Raw genomic sequence first — 22,986 nt, 5'->3', positions numbered from 1 at the left:
ACCAGGGTGTCTCAAGCACAGAGAGGTGGAGACCGGACCATGACACTCACCCCCCACCAACACCTTCCATGAACTCCTATTGCTGGTTCCTGGGGGTCAGGCTCGAACACAGCAGGTTGACACAAAGGAGAAGGGGACTCTAGGCCATCCTAAAAATTGACTTTCTGAGGAAAGCGGGAACCATCGCAGGGTTTTGAGAAAAGGGGTAATGTGACCTGGCTCATGTACATCTCGAACAATCCCTATGGCTGCCATTCTGAGCATGATGGTTGAAGCAGGGATACAAGCTATGGAGCAGCTGCAGCAATCTACGTGAAAGGAGGGGGTTCGGACCAGTGGGAGGACAGCAGAGACGGTGAGAAGTCTAAGAAGGGGCATCTTGTATTTTGCTCAGCGCTGAGGGAATACTGCTTGACCTAATACAAGATATATCCAAACATGGATTTATAGTCATGATACACAGCAACAATTCAACAAATATGTGTTGGAAATTGAAATAAACACACAAAAGACTCCAATAAAGTGCCTGAAGCACCCTTGTTGGAAGAGCCTATTCAGTTGGTAGACCCTCAATCAGCAAAAAGATGATGACTTTCTTTATTGTGGTACTTGCTTTACTGCGGTGGTTGGGAACCAAACCTGCAATCTTGCTGAGGTATGCCTGTGCGTAGTACGCTGCCTGTAAAGGCTTCCACTGCTCCTCCTGTGGACTTCCAGAAGATCTTTAAAGTGATCTGGCAGTTTCCATGTTGCCCCAGACTCCACTGGGTATGTTGCATGAACCCCAGATCCAACATTCTCTGACTTTCAAAATGTACCTGACCCCAAAGATTTTCAAATACTTGGGATGGTGGACCTCCAGTACATGTTTTAGAGACTGTCAAATTCTGGAATTTTCAAGCTGGGAGAGACGTTGGATATTAGTGTGCGGAACTCTCTCAACTTACAGATGAGCGGTATGAGGCTTAGGGTCGTTGGCGTCAAGTTAATGTGGGACTAGAGACCTAACTCAAATCTCACATGGACCTTACTAACAGTGCATCGAGAGTCTGGCCATTTTAAAACAAATTATGATCTGGGTAAAATAATGAAGCCTAAATGACTTACAGTGGTGGCAAGAGAAGCCAAAATAATTCTTAAAGCAAGTCAACTAAAAAAAATTACATCTGTGGTGATAAAATACTTTGAATAAATGTCTGTAAATGATTATGTGTAAAGGAATACAGTAATTACTCACACGGTATAAGATGTATTTTTCATTTATTTATTTATTCAATATACATTTAAGCATCTACTAGTGTCAGACACGTGCCTGTCCTACTATAAAGGACACATGGACAGATCACTAATTTGATTCTCAGCTTCATTCACTCTACTGTTGTTTCCCTGTAAATTGTTATTTAGTTCATTTAATGTATCCTTCATTTCTGACTCATGGACAAAATCAAGGGGGAGGGTGGAGGTGGGGGAGGGAGGGGGGTTCGGCTGGGGTGGGGTGGAGGGATGGGGAGAAAAGGCATACAACTGTAATTGAATAACAATAAAATTTTTTTTAAAATTAGTGATCTGGAATATAAGGAAGTAAAAAGCAGCCAATCAGAACAGCAAGAAGAAAAAAGAATCCAAAAAAATGAGGCTAGTGTAAGGAACCTCTGGAATAACTTCAAGTGTACCAACAGTCACATCACAGGGTGCTGGAAGGAGAAGACAGACAGCAAGAAGTGGGAAACCTACAGGGTCCAGCAGAAGAAAGGCCTGCTTGAGTGTTGTTGGTAAGGCAATAATATGGATGTAATAATTTATAGTTTTAATTTGAATATTTCACTTAAAATGTCATATGGTGTGCTTGAGTGTGATACGGTTATGTTTCAAAATTACATGCTTATGATTTTGTAATAACAAAGGGGCGTTATTTGTGCTGAACCCTGTGTTTGAAAAAATAATGACAGAAAGTTTCCCTAACTTGGTGAAAGAAATAGACATACAAGTCCAGGAAGTATAGTGTCCCAAGCAAGATGAACCCAAAGAGGCCCACACCAAGATATGTCATAATTAAGATGCAAAGGTTAAAGACAAAGAGAAAATCTTAAAAGCAGCAAGAGAAAAGCAGTTAATTACCTATAATGGAGTTCCCATAGACTGACAGCTGATTTCTCAAAAGAAACTTTGCAGGCTAGAGGGGACTGGCGAGAAATATTCACACTGATGAAAAGCAAGGACCTACAACCTAGATTACTCTTCCCAGAGAAGCTACCATTTAGAATTGAAGGACAGATGACAAGACAAGAGCTTCCCAGACAGGAACGTCATCACCAAACCAGTATCATATAAAATGTTAATAGTTACTCTTTAAGAAGATCAAGAATATGAATGATAAAATGGCAATAAATATATATCTACCAACAATTGAATCTAAAAAACAAAATAAACAACAAGCAGAACAGAAACAGAATCATAGATGCAGAGAACATTTTGAGGGTTGCCAGATAAGAAGGGGGTCAGGTGGATGGATGAAAAAGGTAAAGGGATTAAGAAGTAAAAATTGGTAGTTACAGAATAGTTACGGGGATGTAAAGACAGCATAGGAAATAGAGTAGCCAAAGAACACGTATGCATGACCCATAGACATGAACAAAGGTGTGGGGATTGCCTGAGGGTGTTGGGGGAGGGGGGTTAAGGGGGAAAATTGGGACAACTGTTACAGCATTAACAATAAAATATAATTTTTTAAAAATTTAAGGAATAAGAACATCAGTACATTGTCATAGGAATTGGGATGTGGCCATGATTAATAGTCTTGCTAAATTTATAGAAAGCTATTTGACTGTTTGAGTAAAATGAGAAATCACTGTATTTCCATGGAAATGAATTCAAGAGTCATTGTTACACAAACAGTGAAAATATGGAAGAAGGATCATTTATGTCAAGAAATTCTTACATGAATTAAACCATTCAAGCATGTAGCTTCATGTCCAAATCCAGAGCAAGGAAGTTCTCACATTGCTTTGCTTGAATCTACTCCTTTCAAATATACTTTGTTTCCAATTTTGAGGCAGAGAGCCTGAGTAAGGTGGAGAAGAAAGCCAAGGCTTCTTTCGAGGTGGGATGGGGCAGGATGAAGTACATCCAAACTTCTGTCCACCCAGCCTCCTTCCTCTTGTTCCATCCCTGTCCTACCCTCTTTCCCTCCCTTCCCTTCACTCTTCTTTGCCCCATATGCTGCAAATAAATCTCAGAGGACCAAGGGTATGATATTGGCTGGCTGAAGGGGAAGCTGGACCAGAAAACTATTTACATTCAAATTACTTTTAATTCTCCCCTCAATCGTACTATTTTAACCCCTATATTTGGGCTGGGTCTCCTTTCTCACTCAGGCCTCACTCCTACCTTCACACACCCTAGAGGGCACCCCAACACAGGGTGGCGCTGGTGACTGGCCTCAGAGGTCACCTCAGAGAAGCTGATCTGACTGTGCAAAGCAGCTTTGAACTCAGCCTCCTTCCCTGCTTCAGTGTGATGCTGGGGTCGGGGGTGGGGAAAGCACCTCTGAGGGTGACACAGGATCACAGCAGGTTTCCTCTGCATGGCCCTGTCCCCACAGGCTCAAGACTTTGGCCAGATTTGGGGTCGTTACCAACATTTCAACCAAAAGCCTTCCATTCCTTTGACTTCAGACATTTATCCCGACTTTCCACTGAGGTCTGGAACAAACACCAGCATTTCTCTGCGAGTTTGACAGTACGTAATGGACTTCCGCTGGTGCTGCCACAGGTGACAGGAAAAGGCACTACTGGGGGGGTGTACGTGGACAAAATTTACTATTTCAGTAGTTAGAACTTACTTGAAGGAGTAAACATAGATATGTGTATGTATACATATATAAAATAGGATATTAAAGCCATAATTTCAAAGATATTGCTTATGAGGAGTAGAAGCAGAGAAAGATCTACTAACATCAATTTAAAGTAACATATTAAGTAAATAAGAGTATTGGTAATGAGCAGCAATTGCAAAAGTGACAAGCTGGCAAGAAACAGGCTGCCACTGGAGGAGCAGTGCCCCTGCTCGTGCGTCCCTTGAGCTCAAACTGCAGCATGATCTGGTTCTTTAAAACCATAGCCCCTGAAACATAAGCTATTGTCCCACTGGTCACTCTCCTTAAAACGCATGCCAACCCCTGCCTGCTCTGACACCCTGAATGCCTGGGTGCGTGCTATGGGCCACATCTGTGAGACACAGGCAGGCTTGCCCGTCTACCGTGCACCGCCTGTATCTGCTCTGATGTTGGCAAGGCAGGGGCGGGGGGGAGGATCTCTCAGGAGTGGTACATCATGAAAGGTGTCCCTGACTATCTTTCTTTGACTCTCGGGACAGGAGTAGGCCGTGGGGTTCGCCGTGTGCAGTCAGTGCAAACCCCTGGTCGTGAGGATGCTCATTCTGAACCAGTTCCTGAACTCTCCCTTTAGAGCCCCAAGTCAGGGAGAAAAGTATAGCAGGGTAAATGTGGCCTTTTCCCTGATCCCCACACGTTAAAATTTATACTTTAATTATGTGATACGATTTTGGATGAGCTGGATAAAGTCACTGCCAAAAAGGAATCACCACTTCTGGCTGCTGCTCCCCAACGTCTAGCCAGTTTATGGTCAATAGTCCCATCTATCAAGTTATTTAAGTTTTGTTCCCAGTTTACCTTGAAGTTTCACTGTTCAAGGTCAAACATTTTTGACAGCTTTTTCTAACATTTTTTACATTGTTCTTTGGGTTCTTAGTTGCTTCTGTCTGCTTGAGTATTTTTCTAGGTAGAGGTGCATTGGCTCATGCTCTGCAGCAGACAACTTAAGGGCCTTCACTGTCTCCTGGTCAGTGCACTTGAAGTGGACACTAACTTCTGTAACTTTCTACATTGTCCCTGTGCCTGGTATTCAGAAACGTATCCACACTAGGACCCTAAGCTTCCGTAAGAAAGTAACAATCCAATCTCTAGATTAGCAGACTATAAATACACTTAAAAAAAAAAAACTTGAAGTATTTAAGGCAGCTAGACTCTGGGTATACATAGGAAGTACAATAGCCTGCTTACTTTCCTGTTGCTCAATTTCTAAGAAAGATTTGGTTGCCTGGCTGGTGTGTCTCAGTGTACTGAGTGCCAGCCTGTGAATTAAAAGGTTGCTGGTTCGATTCCCTGTCAGGGCACATGCCTGGGTTGTAGGCCAGGTCCCCAGTGGGGGCGCGCAAGGGGCAACCACACACTGATGTTTCTCTCCCTCTCTTTCTCCCTCCCTTCCCCTCTCTCTAAAAATAAATAAATAAATAATTTTAAAAAACAATTATTTATATCTATAAAAAAAAGAAAGAAAGATTAGGTTGAAGACAACATTACTTAAGGAGGATGGCCCAAAGGACAGGTAGTCTGTGCATTCTTCTCTCAGTCCTCTGGAGTCTCCCCCAGGCCAACAGAGAGTGGGCCACACAGGGTGGCCTACGGAAGAACTGCTGTGGCCACACAGCCAGCAGCTCACGTGGAGGGGCTTCAGGAAAAACAACTCGATGAATAGCGGCTCCCTTGAGGCCTTTTAAGGACTTTGGGTCTCATGTCACAAAATCTTCTCTAGGAAGATTCTCAGGAAATTTCTCTCTCCTCTCGGCTATGGGAGTAATTCCCCTTCACCTGAGCAGTGGTAAGTTTTCACCTGTGGACGCCGTGACTCCTGTACTGAGCACCCCTCCCTCAACGCTGGCTGCTGGAGATAAAGCCAGGTCTGAGGCCCACCTGCCACACATGAACAGAGCTTCTCACACATGCTTAGTGTACTAACATCACATGTGACTTCAGCTTATCTTTCCTATTTATATTTTACTCTCTCTCAGCCCTAACTTCCTTATCTGTAAATAAAAATGAGGTAATAAGCCTATCATGAGAATTTAAAAAGATATAAACTGCTGTGTATTCTCTGGCACACATATACTCACTATATTCTAGTAATATCTCACATTTATTGAATGCTGATTGCGCACCACGACTCAGCACCTTGAGAGCATATTTAATCCTCATACAACCCCATGAGATTGGTGCTAGTATTATCCCTATTTTACAGGGGAGGAAAAGGAGGCCCGGAGGATGTAAAGAAATCTGACCAAGAGCTCAAATCTATCACAGGTCAAGTTTGCAGCTGAATCCAGGCTTCCTGACTCTGAGCTGATGCTCTTAACATCTACTGATATGGTAGCTATTAATTTACAGCTATTTTTTAAAAATAATTTCTTTGTCTTGTTTTTCCAATCATTTATTTATTTGCCTATTTATTTTCAGAGGCTTGGGTGCAGTCACATTTAGGGTCCAGAGCATCCCCATTTTTATAAGTGAAAGTACCACTTCCCATGATAACACTCAGTAGTTTTACCATTGTGTTTACCTCCGAGCAGGACCACTGCTCGTACACACAGATACCTTTGTGCAGCTTAGAAAAAAGGGGCACCCATTTGTTTTTAACATACTTTTGATCTTATATTAGATACATTTATGTAAACTGTCTTAAGTCCTCTGTGGAATTGATGGTTACAGGAAAACAAATATAAATGTAGAACTTCATCTTCCATTTAACACTTTTATAGTTATGGGTAAGTATTAGTACATACATTACCTTTATATCCTTGCTCTGTCTCCCTGAGATCAATTTTGGTTATTGGCTTGAAATCAGTATCCCATAGTCGTATACACCCATCACGTCCGCCAGTGGCAAAGCCTTCTTCACAAGCATACATGCTGAAGATCCCAGCCTGTTAATTAAGGCAGAGAACACTAAGAGCTGCCATCATTCTAGACAGTGACGGAAAGTGAGTCTTGATGCTTAAAAATGAAAACAAATCCCTGTTCTCTGTTGAAACCCTGACAATAAAACAAGCAGCCATTCAGGGTGCCCTTTATTTTAGCTAGATTAAAAATTAATGATAATCACCACCAGAGCCAACTAGTTCGAGAGGTCCTTTGCCATTACTGAACTGATGGCAGGTTGTTAAAAAACTGCTGAGAATTCCTTGGTTAAAGCAGACAAGTGATCATTATGAAGAAAAGATGTGACAACTGCTCATTATAAAGAAAAGTAAAACAATGGGGGGGGTTTCATATAAATTGCTGCCCAAATAAAAAAGTAAAGATACTCAGGCTAGGAACATAAACACTTCCACCTCTCAATGAAATCAAGAAGGCAGCACCTGAGCCTAACTGAAAGCGTAAATTATAGTGGTGGTAGCTTATGCATCCTTGGAGATGCTTTTCACATCTGAAATAGTTTCATAATTTAAAGATGTTTTTCTACAGGAAAATATTTTATTTGGTCTGTTGAAAAGTGCTACAAGTGAACAGTGTTGACCTAAGATCCAGAGTAAAGAGAAATTAGGTTACTAAGGCAGCTGCTTTTATGAATGAGGACAAATATTTCTTGTTTTAAAAGCTGTTTCATAATTATCGAAGCAAAGAAAATTGGTCTTGAACATACAAGACAACGGAAGGTCTAAAATTTCGTAGTTCTTTTGCTAAGAGTTCCTTAAACTTTTCTCCCTATTATAAGGAATGGGGGCTCAATCTACTGAGGCTCCTGTAACATGTTACCACTTCTATTCACTGCAATAGGCTTTATGCTTCACGTCACCTCCATTTTCTCATCCGTAGATAGAGCAATGGGACCTTTTTAGTATGTGTCAAAATTGAGCAGAGAGGTCAGAAGTAAAGTTCGCCCTGTTCTCACAGAGCAGACCATCAAAGAGAGTTTGTCCATGGTTTCTGTTTGCATTTTAACAGCTTGTGGTGTGGACCTAGAGGTGAGGAAATCTGCCTTACTAACAATTGTATAAGTAGTTATCTCCACCCTTGCTATGCAATGGGTGGGCTGTAGGCCAGCAGCAGTGAGGTCGCCCCAGGCGCACTGATCAGAGTCTGCGCATCAGCACCGTCTCCGGGAATCTTGTAGGCACATCCACGTATGACAAGTGCTGTCGGTGAGAGGGACTGACGGTGACGTAGTTCCAGTCTTCTGCTGAGCTACTGATGATGAAAAGTAACACTAATCAGCCAATCAGTAACTGAGGCGAAGGCTAATTAAATATAGCGTTTCTGACATACTTCTTCTAGGTGAACAAAAAGATTGGGGAAACCTTTCAGGCATGTGTAGGGAGTGTTCAGCAGAGGGGGGTGATCCTCAAGCGATGGGGAAAAGGTAGAGCGATTTGTGGCCTGAACTTATTAAGTAAATCACACCAAATTTCCCCACGGGAATACTCACACCATGTGCTCCTTGAATGGTGCGGACTAAATTGAGCCCTTTCCAGACATAGATGTCCCCATTTAAAGCACCGGAGTAGGTGATGTCTTCTTTGGCACACGCAAGGCAAAGGATGGTCTGGAGATCCCCTGTTTTGCCAAATATCCCTCTTTTCGCAGTCAGGGCATTTCCACATAGTGTCCAAAACTAGAAAGTAAGTGATAAAATAAATAGATCCAAAAACAGAGTATACTGATGCATCTCCTTATTAGTGTTTATTTGCTATGTTTCAGTACATGTTATATAATTTGCTATCGCTGAACTAGGTACACATAATTTAACTTGTTTGCTGTGACAGCAGAGAACCGCAAAACATTTTAGCCAACTAGCAGATTAAAAAACATATTTCAAAATGTTCAAAGTTCCAAAATTTCAAAACTTTACTAACTGCTTAATGGTAATTTAGTATAAAATGTCCATGTCCCCAGAGTTGGAATACAGTGGATGAATCATGTTTTTGTTTGATGAATTTCTCGTCAAATTACCGAACTAGTGTAGGTTCACTGTTGAGAAGTTTAGAAATACAGAAAAGATAAATAGGAATATTAAAACTATCTACAACCTCCAGTTAACATTTTAGGCATTTTGGGGTGCATATAAATATATTTGGAAATAATTCCTTTCTAACTAGAAGTACTATAACTCTTCACTGTAAAAATGCTGTGTGGAAATGTGTTTTTAAATATAAGCTATAGTTCTGTATACCCAAACAATCGATGAGGCTTCTCAGTGTTAGTGGTGCAATTTCTCAGGAAGAAAACTGTAAACATAAAGCTGGAGCTACTTCATAGAAGGCAGCAAGGGGACTCCCATGGTTATATAAAAATTAAATATGTTGCTTTGCCATACTTTTTTTTTAATACATGAATGGTATAACTTTAGTGCCATGTACATAGTCCCTCACGGTTTATAATGGCTCTTTACATGTGTCTAGTTACTTAATCATCTTAATACCCTCGAGAAGAGGCTAAGGCAGATATTATTATCCCCTGTTAGGAGGGGAGAAAAGAGAGCCTTCGCCGCTCACCAAGGGTAAAGAAGGGCTCAAGGGTTATACATGACAAAATACTGACATCTCGATCTTTGCCTTGGGAACTTTAAATCTAATGAAGACACACGTAAAACAAGAGACCATTTTAAGGCTGCCTATTCAGACCACCTACAAGCGGCAGGAGAATTCAAAGAGAGAGAACACATTGAATTAATTGGGATGAGTGAGAGCAGGATTGGGATCTGTGGTGAGGAAGAAATCGCACTGGGGTTCAGGAGAGTGGGATTAGGCAAATCTACGTGAGAGGAAATGTGAGGAAAACCAGTGACAACACTAATACTCTGCCTGCAAGAGAGGGAAAATGGCGGGCCTCTCAGAGTTGGGGGGGTGGGCAGGCAGTGGCGAGGGAGGTGGTCCTGGAGGAAGCAGTTCTGGGATGGCTGCGCCACCAGGGGAGCCGGGGCTCAGGCAGCTGTGGAGAAGGTGGCCCTTAGGGAGGAAGAGAGACAGGTGTGCACCCCTGTGAGACAATACGAGACTCCTCTCTCATTCAAGAGGAAAGTGTCAACGCTGGTGACTCATTCTTTGGGTATTGTTTTTATGAAAAGGCATGAGAGTCTACATAGAAAGAATAAAAAGATCTAGGAAAAGATAGGTAAAGCTTTGGTACGACATTTAATATTTAAGTGTTAATTTTGAACCTGAACAAACTGTTAGACCTAACTACATACATGCCGAAGAACTTGATGTTCGTGGTGACCCTTACGGCAGACATTTCTTTCTCACTATGTCTCCCCAAGCATGAATATAAAAAAGAGAGTAATTATTTTGTAATCATTAGCCCTTTAACTTGGGGTGTGGACCTCTGACTTCAGTTACTGAATTATTTCTAGATAGACAACCGCAGAAAGCAGAGACCATTATCCTCAAAAACAAAGGGTTTCTGATAAAGTCACCCCGTCAGATGGTATTACTGTCAACATGAAATATTTAAATAATCAAATGATTCTCTAGAAAGGCAGATATAAATGTAATGCCAGGAAGGGTTTTCTCCAGAAAATGGCAAGTCTTTGACCTATTATCACTTCTTGAGAAGCACTTTCTGTTTGGAAAACAGTGACAGTTTAGGGGAGCAGCACATCATTAAACCCGCATCGAATGGAGAGTATTTGTCCATCTTCTCCAATCCCCACTCACAGACTGCAACGCAAGTTTTGTTGGAACTGGCAGTTACCTGGAGTTCACCTGGCCCAGGTGAACTCCAAGGTCCCTTCGGTTTCTGACTAGAGAATGGAGAAGAATCGATACCCGCAAACCTGGTGCGCTCATTGGCTGTAAAACCAACCATTCACACAAAGCTCAACTGCTACTGTTTTTCAAGCGTTCATTTCAGATCACTGTGATTTATTCGCCTGTTTGCAACACAAAAAAGGATTTCACCCTAGCTATAAAAATTTCACATGGAAATATTTTCTTGGAGTGCATCAAAGATTTTGCATTCACCGTGTGACTGGAATCATTCACAGGCTGTTAGGCACCTTTCCGGGGAAAGGGTGGGGATCCTAGTACTGGGTGAACATAGATAGTGAAAATAATTTGTTGAAGCTTGTTGAAGTTTTATGTGGAGTTCTTTCTGAACAAATTAATAAAGAATGGCTGAGCTGGGAGGAGGGGGATATACGGGGTCTAACTGGTAATGAAAAAATACAATAAAGATTAGATTTAAAAAAAAAAAACAATGGCTGAGGGGGCATTTGCAGATTCTTCCATTTGAGGTAAAAATCCTTATTTTTACCTAGGAAAAAAAAATGCCTAAGTCTGCTAAAACACAATTAACAAATTTACCAGGATCAGTAGATCTTTGTTTTTTCAAATGAAGTTCCAGGGTTTTCTCTTTCTCTGTTCTTAGATTTAACTGATTAAACGTTAGAGTTAACCAAGGATGGAAAGAAATAGGAAGAAGCTAGAGAATTCTATCCATTAAGCAGCTAATCCATTATTTTTAAAAATCTAGTTTTGGGGAAAAGGGAGGTAAGCCAAGCTAGATCACTCAAGAAAAATTTCTAAGTGGAAAGAGCTACAAAGGGAGCCAGAGTCTGAGTTTAAATCTTCTCTGGGCCACCATTTTTCTGATCCTAGGAAATGGGAAAATCAGTTAACATTATTGTGCCCCTGCTGATTCCATATACTGGTCAATGTAACTCTTAATAAATTCAGGAGGTAGTTTTTCCCAGAGGAAGATTAAATGGCTCTCCCAGAGTCAGGTAGAGGGAGATAAAACCACTATTCAATACAACCTCCTAGGCCGTGGCTTCCTCACTGCAGAATATGCGGGCTGGACGATGGGTCCTAGACTCCCAGACAGCCGCCCAGCCTCATGGACGTCGGGCTCAGCATGAGCTCACGTATTTCTTCACTTGTGGCTCCGAGAACAACTCGGTGCTCTTGCCATGTTTTAGATGGATCAGAAACTCATGGTGGCAGCTACATATCTTTGATTAATGAAAGTTATTAAGCTGATTGATATTTAATGGCTACAGTGTATTTTGTGGCCAAAAATCTTTCCAAATACTGGTTCTCATAGAAAGTTTTACAAAGAGGTCCTTTGGTGATGATAACATTGATAATCTTGGAAGGTGTTATGGGCCAAGGACCTCTCTGGTCTCCAGTCCCATGATTCATTCCATGGGTGACCAATGCCTCCTATCAACACCTGACTGAAGTGCCACCCCTCCCCTGGGTTCTGCTGCCTTCCGAGCTCTCCCTCCCAAAGTCACCTGCCCACCAAGGCTCAGCTCAAAGAGCACCCCTTCCTGAAACACTCACCGTTCCCTGACCACTTGGGATTATCCCTATAGAATCTCAGTTTTGCCTCTCCTACAGAATGTTCTGTTTTCTTACAGAATGTTCTGTTTTCACGTCTTTAGTTGCTCCACTTCAAGCAGACTGAAAAGAGGGTCAGTTTTTATTCCTTCACACAGTACAAACTCAACTGTTTATGAAATTTAATGAGTGTTCTAGACTTTCATGTGGGCTGTGTGAAACATAAGGAAGGATCCTCCAACTGCTGCTGAAGCAACACGTGCCCGCGTTCCAGCAGACATAGTCTCAGGTCGGGGTCGGGTCTTTGCACAAAGGTTACGAAATGTTTATGAAGCCCTAAGGTGTCGGTAGGACACCTGATGTTAGCTTCCTTCAAGATCAGAGAAGCAGGTAAGAAGGCTCTAAATTTAAGAAAAGCAATATAAAGTCAAAGAGTTTCTCAACACCAAATTATGTATATAAACACCTAAAATTCTTTTCATTCAAGGTACCAAAAATTTGAAAAAGGTAACGACTTTACCTTTATATGTTTTACTCCACAGCTAACCACTCTGTTTGGCTGATACGGATCCCAGGAAATATCAAAAATCTGTTTAAAAAATATTAAAAGTTGCTATGTTGGTCATTTACGTGTTTTTGCCTTCTTTCAGATGCCAGTCCGCCCGCCTGCCAGTGTCTGCCCCGACTCTAGAACTCAGTGTTACCTGCACAGACTGCGAAGTGGAGGGTCAGACCCTGGGGAAGAGTGGGGAATCGCTAACACACGTCTTATCATCTCGCCTCTACTTACCTTATGCCTGGATAGAGAGGTAATAATTAACCATGATCACTGAGAAGAAACTGGCGTCATATTATTAACTTTGTCCGTGCAGGATAAATAAATTGTGATGATGATGATAATTTTTTAATCAAATTTTCAATAGTTCTCCACGAGGCTAATTAACACTTTTGAGAGAGTTTTTTTTAAATGAAAAATAAAAAGAATTATAAAATACTTCATTTTGAGCAGGAAAATGTGGCCAACAGTTTCTAGTATCACAGAAGTTAATATTCCCGAACATAAGACAGAGTCATTTACTTGGCACTAAGCCCACCGAGGCCGTCATTTTAATCTGATCCATATGCTAATATAGTTTCAGTTTTCCAAGGAACTGCAGACACATCTGCTAGTATTATTTATCAGTCTTTAAGAAAAGCTACCAGGCAGACTGCAGGTAGCTCTATTTCCATAGGGGGGTGGGTAGGGAGGAGAAGACTATGATCCTTTAGGGTCAAATCTCCGGTGGCAGTTGTTTGAAGTACATGTTCCCCTGGCAGAGAGAACCTGACTTAGTGGGTCTGAAACTGAGTCCAGGCACCTGCATTTTTAAACAGACCCTGGGGGATTCTGACTCAGGTGGTCCACAGACCACATTCTCTGAAGCTCTGATAGGAAAAAGAATCAACTGCCAGGGCCAGCGTCTAGACCACAGCGCTTAGGCCGATAACTTCTCATCACATAGGAAGGAGCGATATGAGCCAATCATCAGAGAAAGAAGGAAGACCTATAATCTTTGGTTAGGTAGAAAGGGACAATTATGGACCACAGAAAGAGCACTGAAGAAAGGGCACTTGGTCCAAGCACCAATGAGGTCCCAGTACCCATCTTACCTTTGCAAGCTCAGGCAACTCTTAGCATCCCTAACTTTAACCTCATCTTCCTTAAAATGAATGATACCACCTCAGTTTTATTATGAGGCCTATTAAGATAAGGTATACATGATCATTTTGCACTGCACTTGTTACGAGCTACCCCTAACTCGAAAGTGTACAATACAGTAACAAAGCAACAGGAAATTCATCTATTGATCCAGTCCAATTCGGTTCACTTATAAGGTATGATGGGCTCATGGCACAAACAGAAGCAGTACCATCCAAAATGTAAGAATTGCAAATATTTTCAACTTGTTTAGTAAGTGCTAAGTTGTTACCAATTAAATACCAATAAGTTAATACCGATAACTGGGGGTAGAGCCCTGGAATCACAGTGCTATAAAATCCCATTAGAGTACATTTCTGTGTAGTTAGGACTGGGAACCACTGGGCCAGGCCACTTCCAACACTGAAGTTCCATTGCCGGTCACTCCTGGACTTGCTGAGAACTTAATCCCCAAGTACAATTTGCCCAAATGTGTAGGAACAACTATGGGAGGCCCTTAATACCACAATTCTTCATAGAAGGCTACATTATTCATATGAAAAGGTTTTATTAGACTTCACACAAAGTTTAATATTTAATTAATATCTAATTAAGACCTCCTTCTGCATGGACACATATTGGGCAAAAATACAAAATGACTAGGAATCAATGTAAGACAATCACACAAAGTCATTATTTTTTAGTTAGAATATCAAGATAGTAAAGTAGTTAAATTAATTTCATTATGCAAGATACTGGAGAAATCAATTTTTTACCAGCTAATGCATACGCCGGCTTCATACCCCACTGTGCCAGCCGTACTACATGGAGTTAGCGTTTCTGATCACACTTCAGTATGAATGACGGGAGGCCACAACTTACACGCAAGGTGCTCAAGTGCAGCAAAGAACCTCAAAGTTGTCATTCCATTCATTTGAAATTCAAAGGTATATGCTTGTAAACATATTTTGTGAATATAAATTTCTAACAACTGCTCCCATTTCTAAATAAATACATACATCTCCACTTTGCATATAATTTCAAATTCAGTTCTATTTTGATTTTATGAAGAAGCCAGGAAAAGCAGTAACAACTTACAGCATTCAATCTCCAAAAGAGATGCCAACATAGCTATTAATCCTAGATTAAGTTTTAAAAACAGTAAGTCTTTAAGCTGAACATGTAGGAAAAATATACACGTGGAAAATTGACTTTAAAAAGTATTACAAACTTTGAGAAGCTCTGTCACAGTCCCCCCCAGTTATACAATCTGTAGGGTTTGATCCCCCAAGGTTGTCTTACCCGGTCGGAGTGGCCAGTGGCTGAGGCCAGAAGCTTTCCCCTCCTCCAGTCCCAAATGCAGACTGTGTTTTTGGCATCTAATCCCACAGAGGCTAAACGCTAAGAATAAGAACAATAACTTAATACCTAAAAATGATGGCAAGATTTCCCATTATCCATGCTCCCTTTCAACAAATGGTTACTGATTGCCTATTATGGGCCAAGCTTTGGGCTTGTCATGAAAAAAATAATTTCTCAAGATCCGTTTTAAATCCAAAAACGCTATCACAGAGGACTTCCATGCATATATACTGAAATTTCAAAAACCTATCAGTTACAACTCATTTATCCTTCTTAAACATAGAAACATATGTGCAAAAATCTCTGAATCTCTGATTAGTCACTGGAAACCATAGAAACAGAACTTGAAGGAAGGGTTTGAATTTATTTTTTAAATTTAAGATCTTAATGTGAGATTTGAGAGAGTCTAGGATTTTATAGTCTGAGAGCCTCAACAAACTGCTAGAATTAAAGGGTCTGACAAACAAATAAAGGAGAAATCCCACATATGAATATTATTTTCATTCTTCTTAATTTCTGTAATTTGACAAACATCCCAAGTGACTCAAGAAGAATACATAATTTTAGTAAAAGTAAACTGGCACTTCATCTTCCAGTCCAAATTCTTTGGGTTCATATCAGAATTTGTCCTCAAGGGAAAGGAAAATTTAACTTACCTTTCACTAAAGTAAAACCCACATTTCTTGATGGAGACAAAGCCAAAAGGAATCTATTTTTTCATTTGTAATGACAGACCCCATAGCTACCGGAGGAGCATTTATATTCCCTCTGTTCCTTGAGAGGGGATGGGCCATTTGTCATTTTCTAAATATCACTTGATTCCAGTGAACTCTGTCTAGAGAAGAAGGCAGACCTGAAGAAAGAGGCTCAGCAAGCCAGGAAATCCGCCCTGGTAAGCACATAGGAGGTTATTTTCCTCAACTGACTGAAGTACCCTGACTCCACCCCACCCACACCCTGCAAAATGGAGCCTAACAGTTAGCTGACCTCCCTCAGTCACTTGACATTTTTCTTGTCAGGCTTCAGAACCGTGATTTTCAGCCAGCGTGCTGTGGCACACTGTGCTGCAAGAATTTTTAAAACATGCAATACCTACCTATTTAGTCAAGGGCACTTCTTTTCCCTTAGACTGTCAAATAAAATGACAACAGCCAGCCAATGTGAATGAATCAAAATTATACCTATTTTTTGTCAGATTGGCAAAAAATATGGTGTGCTGCAGAATTGTAGCCATTAGTTTATGTGTGCCATGAGATGAAAAAGGTCGAATATTTTTGTTTTAGAACCAATTCTGATAATGTTTGCTGGAAAAATGCAACCAAAGTCAGATTAGAGAATGTGAATTTAAGAATACATCCAAGCACACGCTTATACCAGAGGTCTACATTGTAGTGAATCTGGTTCCAGAAAGAAAAATGAACAATGATCACGACTCTCTCAAAGTGGAAGAATGCCGGTGTTAATTGTTTAAAAAGTGACTCAAGCCAGGTCAAGTGGTATAACCCACTAGACTTCACACAAACCCGGAGTTTGGTCAAGCCTCTGTGAATAATTTGACAGGTCTTTCCGTAGCACAGGCTTACTGAATCCATTCTGAACTTTGACAAAAATTGGACTGAAGAAATTAACTGGCAGAAATATGGAGGATAAAAAAGAAAAAGAAAAAGAGTAAAGGCGGCCTAGGAACACAGAGGAGGCGAGGGGAAAGGCAAGGCCTCAGTGAGGAGGTAAATGCAGTGGGAGCCAGGAATGATCCCTCGATATTTCCACTCCTTTTCTGGGAAACAGTTTTAAAATTGAGATACAATTGACATCAATGGCATATAACCAAATCTTTTCTGGCAAGTGTTGCTGGAAGTCAAAGAAAAGACAGAAACTTTGTTGGGGCCACTGGGAAGGCTTCACGAAGACCTTTGAAGTTTGTGGAAGAATGAGTTACTGTAAGGGGCAAAGAGGCTGGACAGAAGGCTTGAGGTGGAGAGGACAGCCTGAGGGGGCCAGCAGGTGCGAAGAGCAAGAGCAAGGAGGGCTCCTGTTGACCTCCAGTTTGACCTCCAGTTGGACCACAAGGGGACAGCGAAGATAAGGCTGGAGAAGCTGGTTCACCTGGAATGCCCAGCTACAAAATGTGGACTTGATGCAATGGGTACCCTAAGATTTCTTGTTTTTAAACAATTCTGACACTTTTTTTTTCAGTTGGTCAAATGTGTTATTCAGAAATTTACGATGTCAAGACCAGTTAAGAGGTTACTGAAATTGTCAGGTAAGACAGGGAGTTGGAACCTACAGGATGGTGGCAGGGAGGATGGGAAGGAGAGGATGAAAGTTGGAGTTACTGTAAGGAAACCAATAAACACACATGCAGCGGTGACTGCTGGAATTCTGGGGAAGCGGGTCGGGGGGAGTTGTCAGAAGTGACCCCAAGGGAAAGAGTCCAAGAGAACATTCTTAGTGCATTGTTAGAAGATGATGTAATCTTCTGAAAGCAAGGGGAACCACGGTGATGCTCAGGGTTTGAGGTTTGTGCAACAGGTTCGGTCCAACCCTTATTCCAAACAGGAAGCTAGCAATGGAAGACAAGGCGGAGCTGCTGAGTCATGATGGACGTGGTCAGCATGAGTTCATGACTTCCTCCCTGGAGGCTTTTTAACCAGATGCTGAGACTGGGGGCACCTCAGTGGGCTTACTCAGAGCTGGGTGTCAGCGCCCCACGCTCAGAAAAGGCTCAAACAGGTGAAGACTCTCAGAGGCTGCCAAGAGGAGGCAGCAAGGGTTGATAGACCTGTTAAACCTATAGGCTGTGTGAATCGTAATTCTCAGTGACCTAGGAGAGATCATTAAAGAAAGTGAAAATAGAAAAAGATACACACCTGTCCATCTGAGTCGAAAGCCAGGCAGGCGACTCCATGTGTATGGACATCTTTAAGGATAGACACAGTCTGGACATTATAGGAATCCCATATACATATATATGGCTCCTTCCCAACTTGGCCAGTTGCAACAAGAGTTTTATCTGGGTGTAAGGCAAGGCTGAAAAAGAAAAAGGCCTCTTTTCACATCCTCCTACTGAACACAGTTAAGAAAAACACCAATCATCTTTTATCCACATTTGTTTCTCATTTTAATCATCTAACAAGAAAAAATAATTACCCAATTGGTCTAACTATAAATGTTCAACTTTGGCAAAGAGGCTTAGTGCAATGTAACAACAGTTTCATCTGATTTTACCCACGTGGTTACCTTGAAAATGAGACACTATCGTGATTATAATTCTATGATTAGAGAATCTTCTGTAGGGCTCTGCTTTGTGTCATGATATTTTCTCACTGATTTTGAAAACATCATTCAGCTTTCAAGCTAGCTCTTGACTTTAGTTTAGGGGAACTGCTGTTGCTAGGAGAAAGTGCGCTTCTCAGGGCTAATTAAACCTGCCTGGAGATGCTGTACACCACGCTCATTACGGTTGCAAAGCACAGAGGGGTCCAGAGTCAAGTGCTGCTTCTGTGGCCACAGATTATGTATTTTAAATGAAACTGTCCATTTTACATCAATTACTGTGACACCAAGAGAACCGCTAATTACTATACTTGTGTTTTGTGCAGCATTTTCCCTCTGCAGTCCAATCAAAATAAAACTCTGCCAAATACCAACCAGAATTTCTAGGACTCTATAGCAGTCAAGAGGGAGAAATGTTATCATTATTATTTCCAGCTGAGAAATCACTCTAATGTTTTAAATTCACTGTGTAAAGAAGTTAATGCCTTTCTAAAAATAGGTATTGAGAATTGAAAACAGAACACAAAAGAGCACATTACCTACATTGGAAAAAACTAGCAGATGACTGTTTACCTAGTAACAAAAGTCGGGTTTTTCCCCCTTTTCAATTTCAGCATGGTTTTAGTAAGAGTAACACTCTGGAATCAGACACCGGGATTTGCACAGTGGCTGCTCTTTACCACCTCTGGTGGCTTGAACACATTGGTTGATTTCTTTGGTCTCAGGTTCCTTGTCAATAAGATGAAGATACTATACGGAAATAGGTAACATAATGACTGCAGAGCATTTAGCACAGGAGCTGGCACAAAGTGAGCACTTGATACAAGTTTCTTTATCACCACCACTTGTGTAACTGGCATCAGATAGATGACCAACATCATCACGTCTCTGTGGACACGGTGTGCCTTTCAAAAACAAACAACTTCCTGGTTCTCTCCTGGCTCCGGGCGTGGTCCCCACAATTCTGCAGCCACCAAGCACCACAGAGTGTCACGATGGTCCTCATCCCACCGTGCTCCCTTCCCGGGCCTCCCACCAAGCCTAGTGCCATCTACTGCAGAGGACCCCTGAGTACCACCTGGCCCCTCACCAACAGGCCCTCCCAGGCCGTGTACCCTGGAGCTGAGTGCAGCTTGTCTTCCCAGGGGCTCCCCACGCCCCCACTCCACACGTCTGCAGTCCAGGCACTACCTCGAAGCTGGAGGTCTGCTCCACTTGCACCCCCGGTCAAGGCTGGGTGCTGCACGGGGTTTGTGTTTTCCTTTCTAGGCTAAGAGGGCGCAGTGAGAGTGCACAGGGATGCTCTGTGGCTCCGGCTGTGTTGGGCAGTGAGTGCAGGTCCAAATGGAGTGTCACGGAGGCTCGAAGAATGGTGGAATCAGGCCCCAGGTGCGGTGACCACCTCCTCTCCCCCGAGAGGAACCCAGACCTCCTGGGATCTCGGGAGTTCCACAGGGCCAGCAGAGGAATCCTGAGATGAGAAACAGTGCTCTCACCTCAGATACGGGTGCCCCAGGTACCGGAGGCTCCTCATCCTTGCCTGATTTACACGGCCTGTCAAGCCAATCCCAATCCTCCTTGATGTGTCACCTTCCCCCCTAACCCCAAGGCCGAGTTACAGCGCAGGGTACTTTGCTCCCCCTACTGCCAGGTCTTGGGGACCAGGCTCTGGCTTAAAGGCTGTGCAGGGGCAGACCAGGAAGTTTCTGTGTGAAGGCTGCAAGTCTATCACCTCCCAGAAGGATGAAGGCTTTGGTCCATCGACATGGGCTTCTGGCTCGGCTGCTGGGGCCCCAATCCAACATTTCCTGAGGCCCAGGGCTGCGACAACCCAAGCACGCTGTTTCAATGCACATCCTCGCAGCCAGTTGTGTCCCCGGCAGCAGCAGCGAGGTGTCTAGAACTTGTTCCCGGAGTCCATCGCTGCCTGTTTCTGGAGACTTTTCCCAGAAGAAGAGCCTCTGGACATTGCTCTCTCCTTCTGACAGTGAGCCTATTCACTCAAGCCCTTCCATCGGGAAATGTTCTCCTCTGATGAACATCCCGTGAGGGATGCCCATGGGTTTAGGCCGGGCCTGGACAGAGGGCGTGGGGTTTCCCAGGAGGACAAACAAGGTGCAGGCATGCTTTGTGGCTTCAGCTGTGTAGCAGGGAGTGCAGGAGGGTCCACATGGAGGGGCAGGAGAGGATAGGCTGAGATGCACTGAGCATCAGGGGGGGATCAGAGAATAACACAGGCCCCAGGTGCGGCCACTGAGACCACGCTCCCCAGAGAAAGCCCCATCTCTCAGAATCTGGGGAGTTCTAAGTGCTGGCAGAGGAATCCTGGGACGAGAAGCTCATGGGAGCCCATATCTGCGCCCTCTAACAAGTGCGTGCTGGAAAACGTATCCTCAGGAATCTTTATAAGGAGTAATACGAAAGGATAACACATATGGAGGCAGAGCTTCGACACATCGATGAATGTGAGAGGCGTTAAAACTGTTTATGGGTGGAGGGCACTTCAGCCTTCACACCTGATGAGAAGTGACCGATAAGGTATGAAACGACCCTCCTAACCTGAATTTTGCTGGGGTATCTTTGGTATGTGATGGTATCTAGATGTCCTAGAAAATTACAAGCTGATTACCAATTGTCATATTTGTTTCATTAAAGTAAGTGGGTGGAAGAAGTCTGTAAAAACCTAATGACAAACTGGTATATGTATTTTAGCTCATTCATTCAACAAACCCTTATTTAAGTACCTAAGAGAAATATCAGGTGTAGCATTATAAATGCATAAACAGAAAATACACTGCCCAAGAAGCTCAGCCTATGCAGAAGGACAGACATGTGAATAAACAATGAAATGTCAATACATACATACAAGGACATAAAAAGATGGAGGACAGAGGATGGAGTGACCAGCTGCCCAAGACTTTTGAGAAAACATGAGTTCCTATGGAAGACAAGGTACCAAGGGCGCCCGTGTGGAAAGACAATGTCCACAGTTAAAGCCTTGCCGAGAAGAGCGGGAAATGAGATGGGCCGCACAAGCTGGGGCAGTCACGAAAGCCCTCAGAGGCTGGCTGGGAAGCTAGGGCCCCACTGACAATTATTAGCAGGACACAACGTGAGCAGTTTCATATCTGAGGAAGGTAACCGGGGCAGCAGGGAAGCACAGGGGAAGCACAGGTGGGGAGGGGTGTGAGGAGAGGAGGCAGGGTGGCCAGACAGGGACTAGGTGAGAGACAGCAAGGCGAGACAGGGGTAGAGGGGGTGGAAAGGATGAGTTCAGGTGTGGTCCCCAACCTTTTTGGCATCAGGAACCAGTTTCATGGAAGACAATTTTTCCGCAGACATGGGGTGGGAATTGTTTCGGGATGATTCAAGTGCATAGCATTCAAGCTCACCTCCTGCTGTGCGGCCCAGTTTCTAACAGGCCCAGACTGGTACTGGTCTGAGCCCCAGAGGTTGGGGACCCCTGTGTCAATGGATACTTAAGAGAAAGAGAGGGAAAAAGGTTGAAGATGTTTGAGGCTAAGCAAAAGCATGAGCATGTTCAAGCTGCCAGAGTTTTGGGGCTGGGTAACTGGGTTGGTAACGCCCAGAGCTGGGCAGCAGTTAAGTTTGAAGACTGAACCTGATCCTGGGGAAATGGCCTGAGCTCCATCCGATTTTTAGTGGGGACGCCGAGGAGACTCCTCAGGTCTGGGGTCCTAAGGGGTATGGGGAAGAGGATGTGACTAGACTGTATGCTCCAGGAGGGCAGGGCAGTTTCTACCACTCTGTGCACAGTTCCCGAAACACCCTGCAGCAGAGGCAGCACTGACCAAGTGCTTGCTGGCCCTGGCCGGGGGTCTTCGATGGTTGGAGCGTCGACCTGTACACGGAAAGGTCGTGGGCACATACAGGAGGAAGCCGGTGGCTGTTTCTCTCTCACACCCATGTTTCTCTCTCTCTCTAAAATCAATTAATATATCCTCGGATGAGGATTAAGAAAAACAATTAAAACCAAACAAACGTAGAGTTTGCTGAAGCAGAAGGAACGAATGATGCCATCTCGGTGCCTCGGGCTCTGCCTGGGGGCTGGGAAATACAGAGCAGTGGGGTACTGCCCCTGAAAGGTCAGAGGCACTTTCAAGAGACACAAATGAAACTGTCTGGCTGTGATCAAAGCTTCTAGTTAAAAATGCTCGGGATACTTGGTAAATCCCCGAGGTTCTGAATTACCCAGAATTTTTTTTTTAAGGCCTAGGTCATCATTCTTACTACGATTTCATGATTTCTGACTTTTCTCGTTCCTTGAATGAAGGGGGAAATGAGACAGACAGTGTTCAACAAATCTTTAAAGAGGCCTTCAAAATAATTTATTGTAAGTTGGTCAATTAGCAGTGTGACCTAAAAATATCCCCTTGTGGATTTGAAGTGTTTTTACTCAGGTTATTATCATTCTTTTCATTCATAGTAAAGCTCATAAACTTATCACAGTTATGAAAAAGTTCACACCTTGGAATTTTTCTTTTTTTGTTATTTGCTGTTTGGGGTTTGGTTTTTTT

At 42.9% G+C, this 22,986-nt stretch overlaps 1 protein-coding gene across 5 annotated transcripts in view; it reads right to left on the bottom strand.

The window, feature by feature from the left end:
- EML6 (EMAP like 6) overlaps nt 1–22,986 on the bottom strand; it is a 220,700-nt gene that overhangs the window by 120,324 nt on the left and 77,390 nt on the right. For all 5 annotated transcript variants that reach the window (XR_008426918.1, XM_024552786.4, XM_053924902.1 and 2 more), the window contains 5 exons: nt 18,043–18,202; nt 15,113–15,211; nt 12,653–12,721; nt 8,280–8,465; nt 6,642–6,777 (listed from right to left, as the gene is read on the bottom strand). Coding sequence is in view for 4 of the 5 variants with exons in the window: in XM_024552786.4 (XP_024408554.2) it covers nt 6,642–6,777; nt 8,280–8,465; nt 12,653–12,721; nt 15,113–15,211; nt 18,043–18,202 (650 nt within the window). In the remaining variant the exon portion in view is untranslated. The remainder of the gene's footprint in view (nt 1–6,641; nt 6,778–8,279; nt 8,466–12,652; nt 12,722–15,112; nt 15,212–18,042; nt 18,203–22,986) is intronic.

The sequence above is a fragment of the Desmodus rotundus genome, chromosome 5, assembly GCF_022682495.2.
Source record: "Desmodus rotundus isolate HL8 chromosome 5, HLdesRot8A.1, whole genome shotgun sequence".
Classification (NCBI taxonomy): domain Eukaryota; kingdom Metazoa; phylum Chordata; class Mammalia; order Chiroptera; family Phyllostomidae; genus Desmodus; species Desmodus rotundus.
This window is presented reverse-complemented; position numbering and strand designations above follow the sequence as displayed.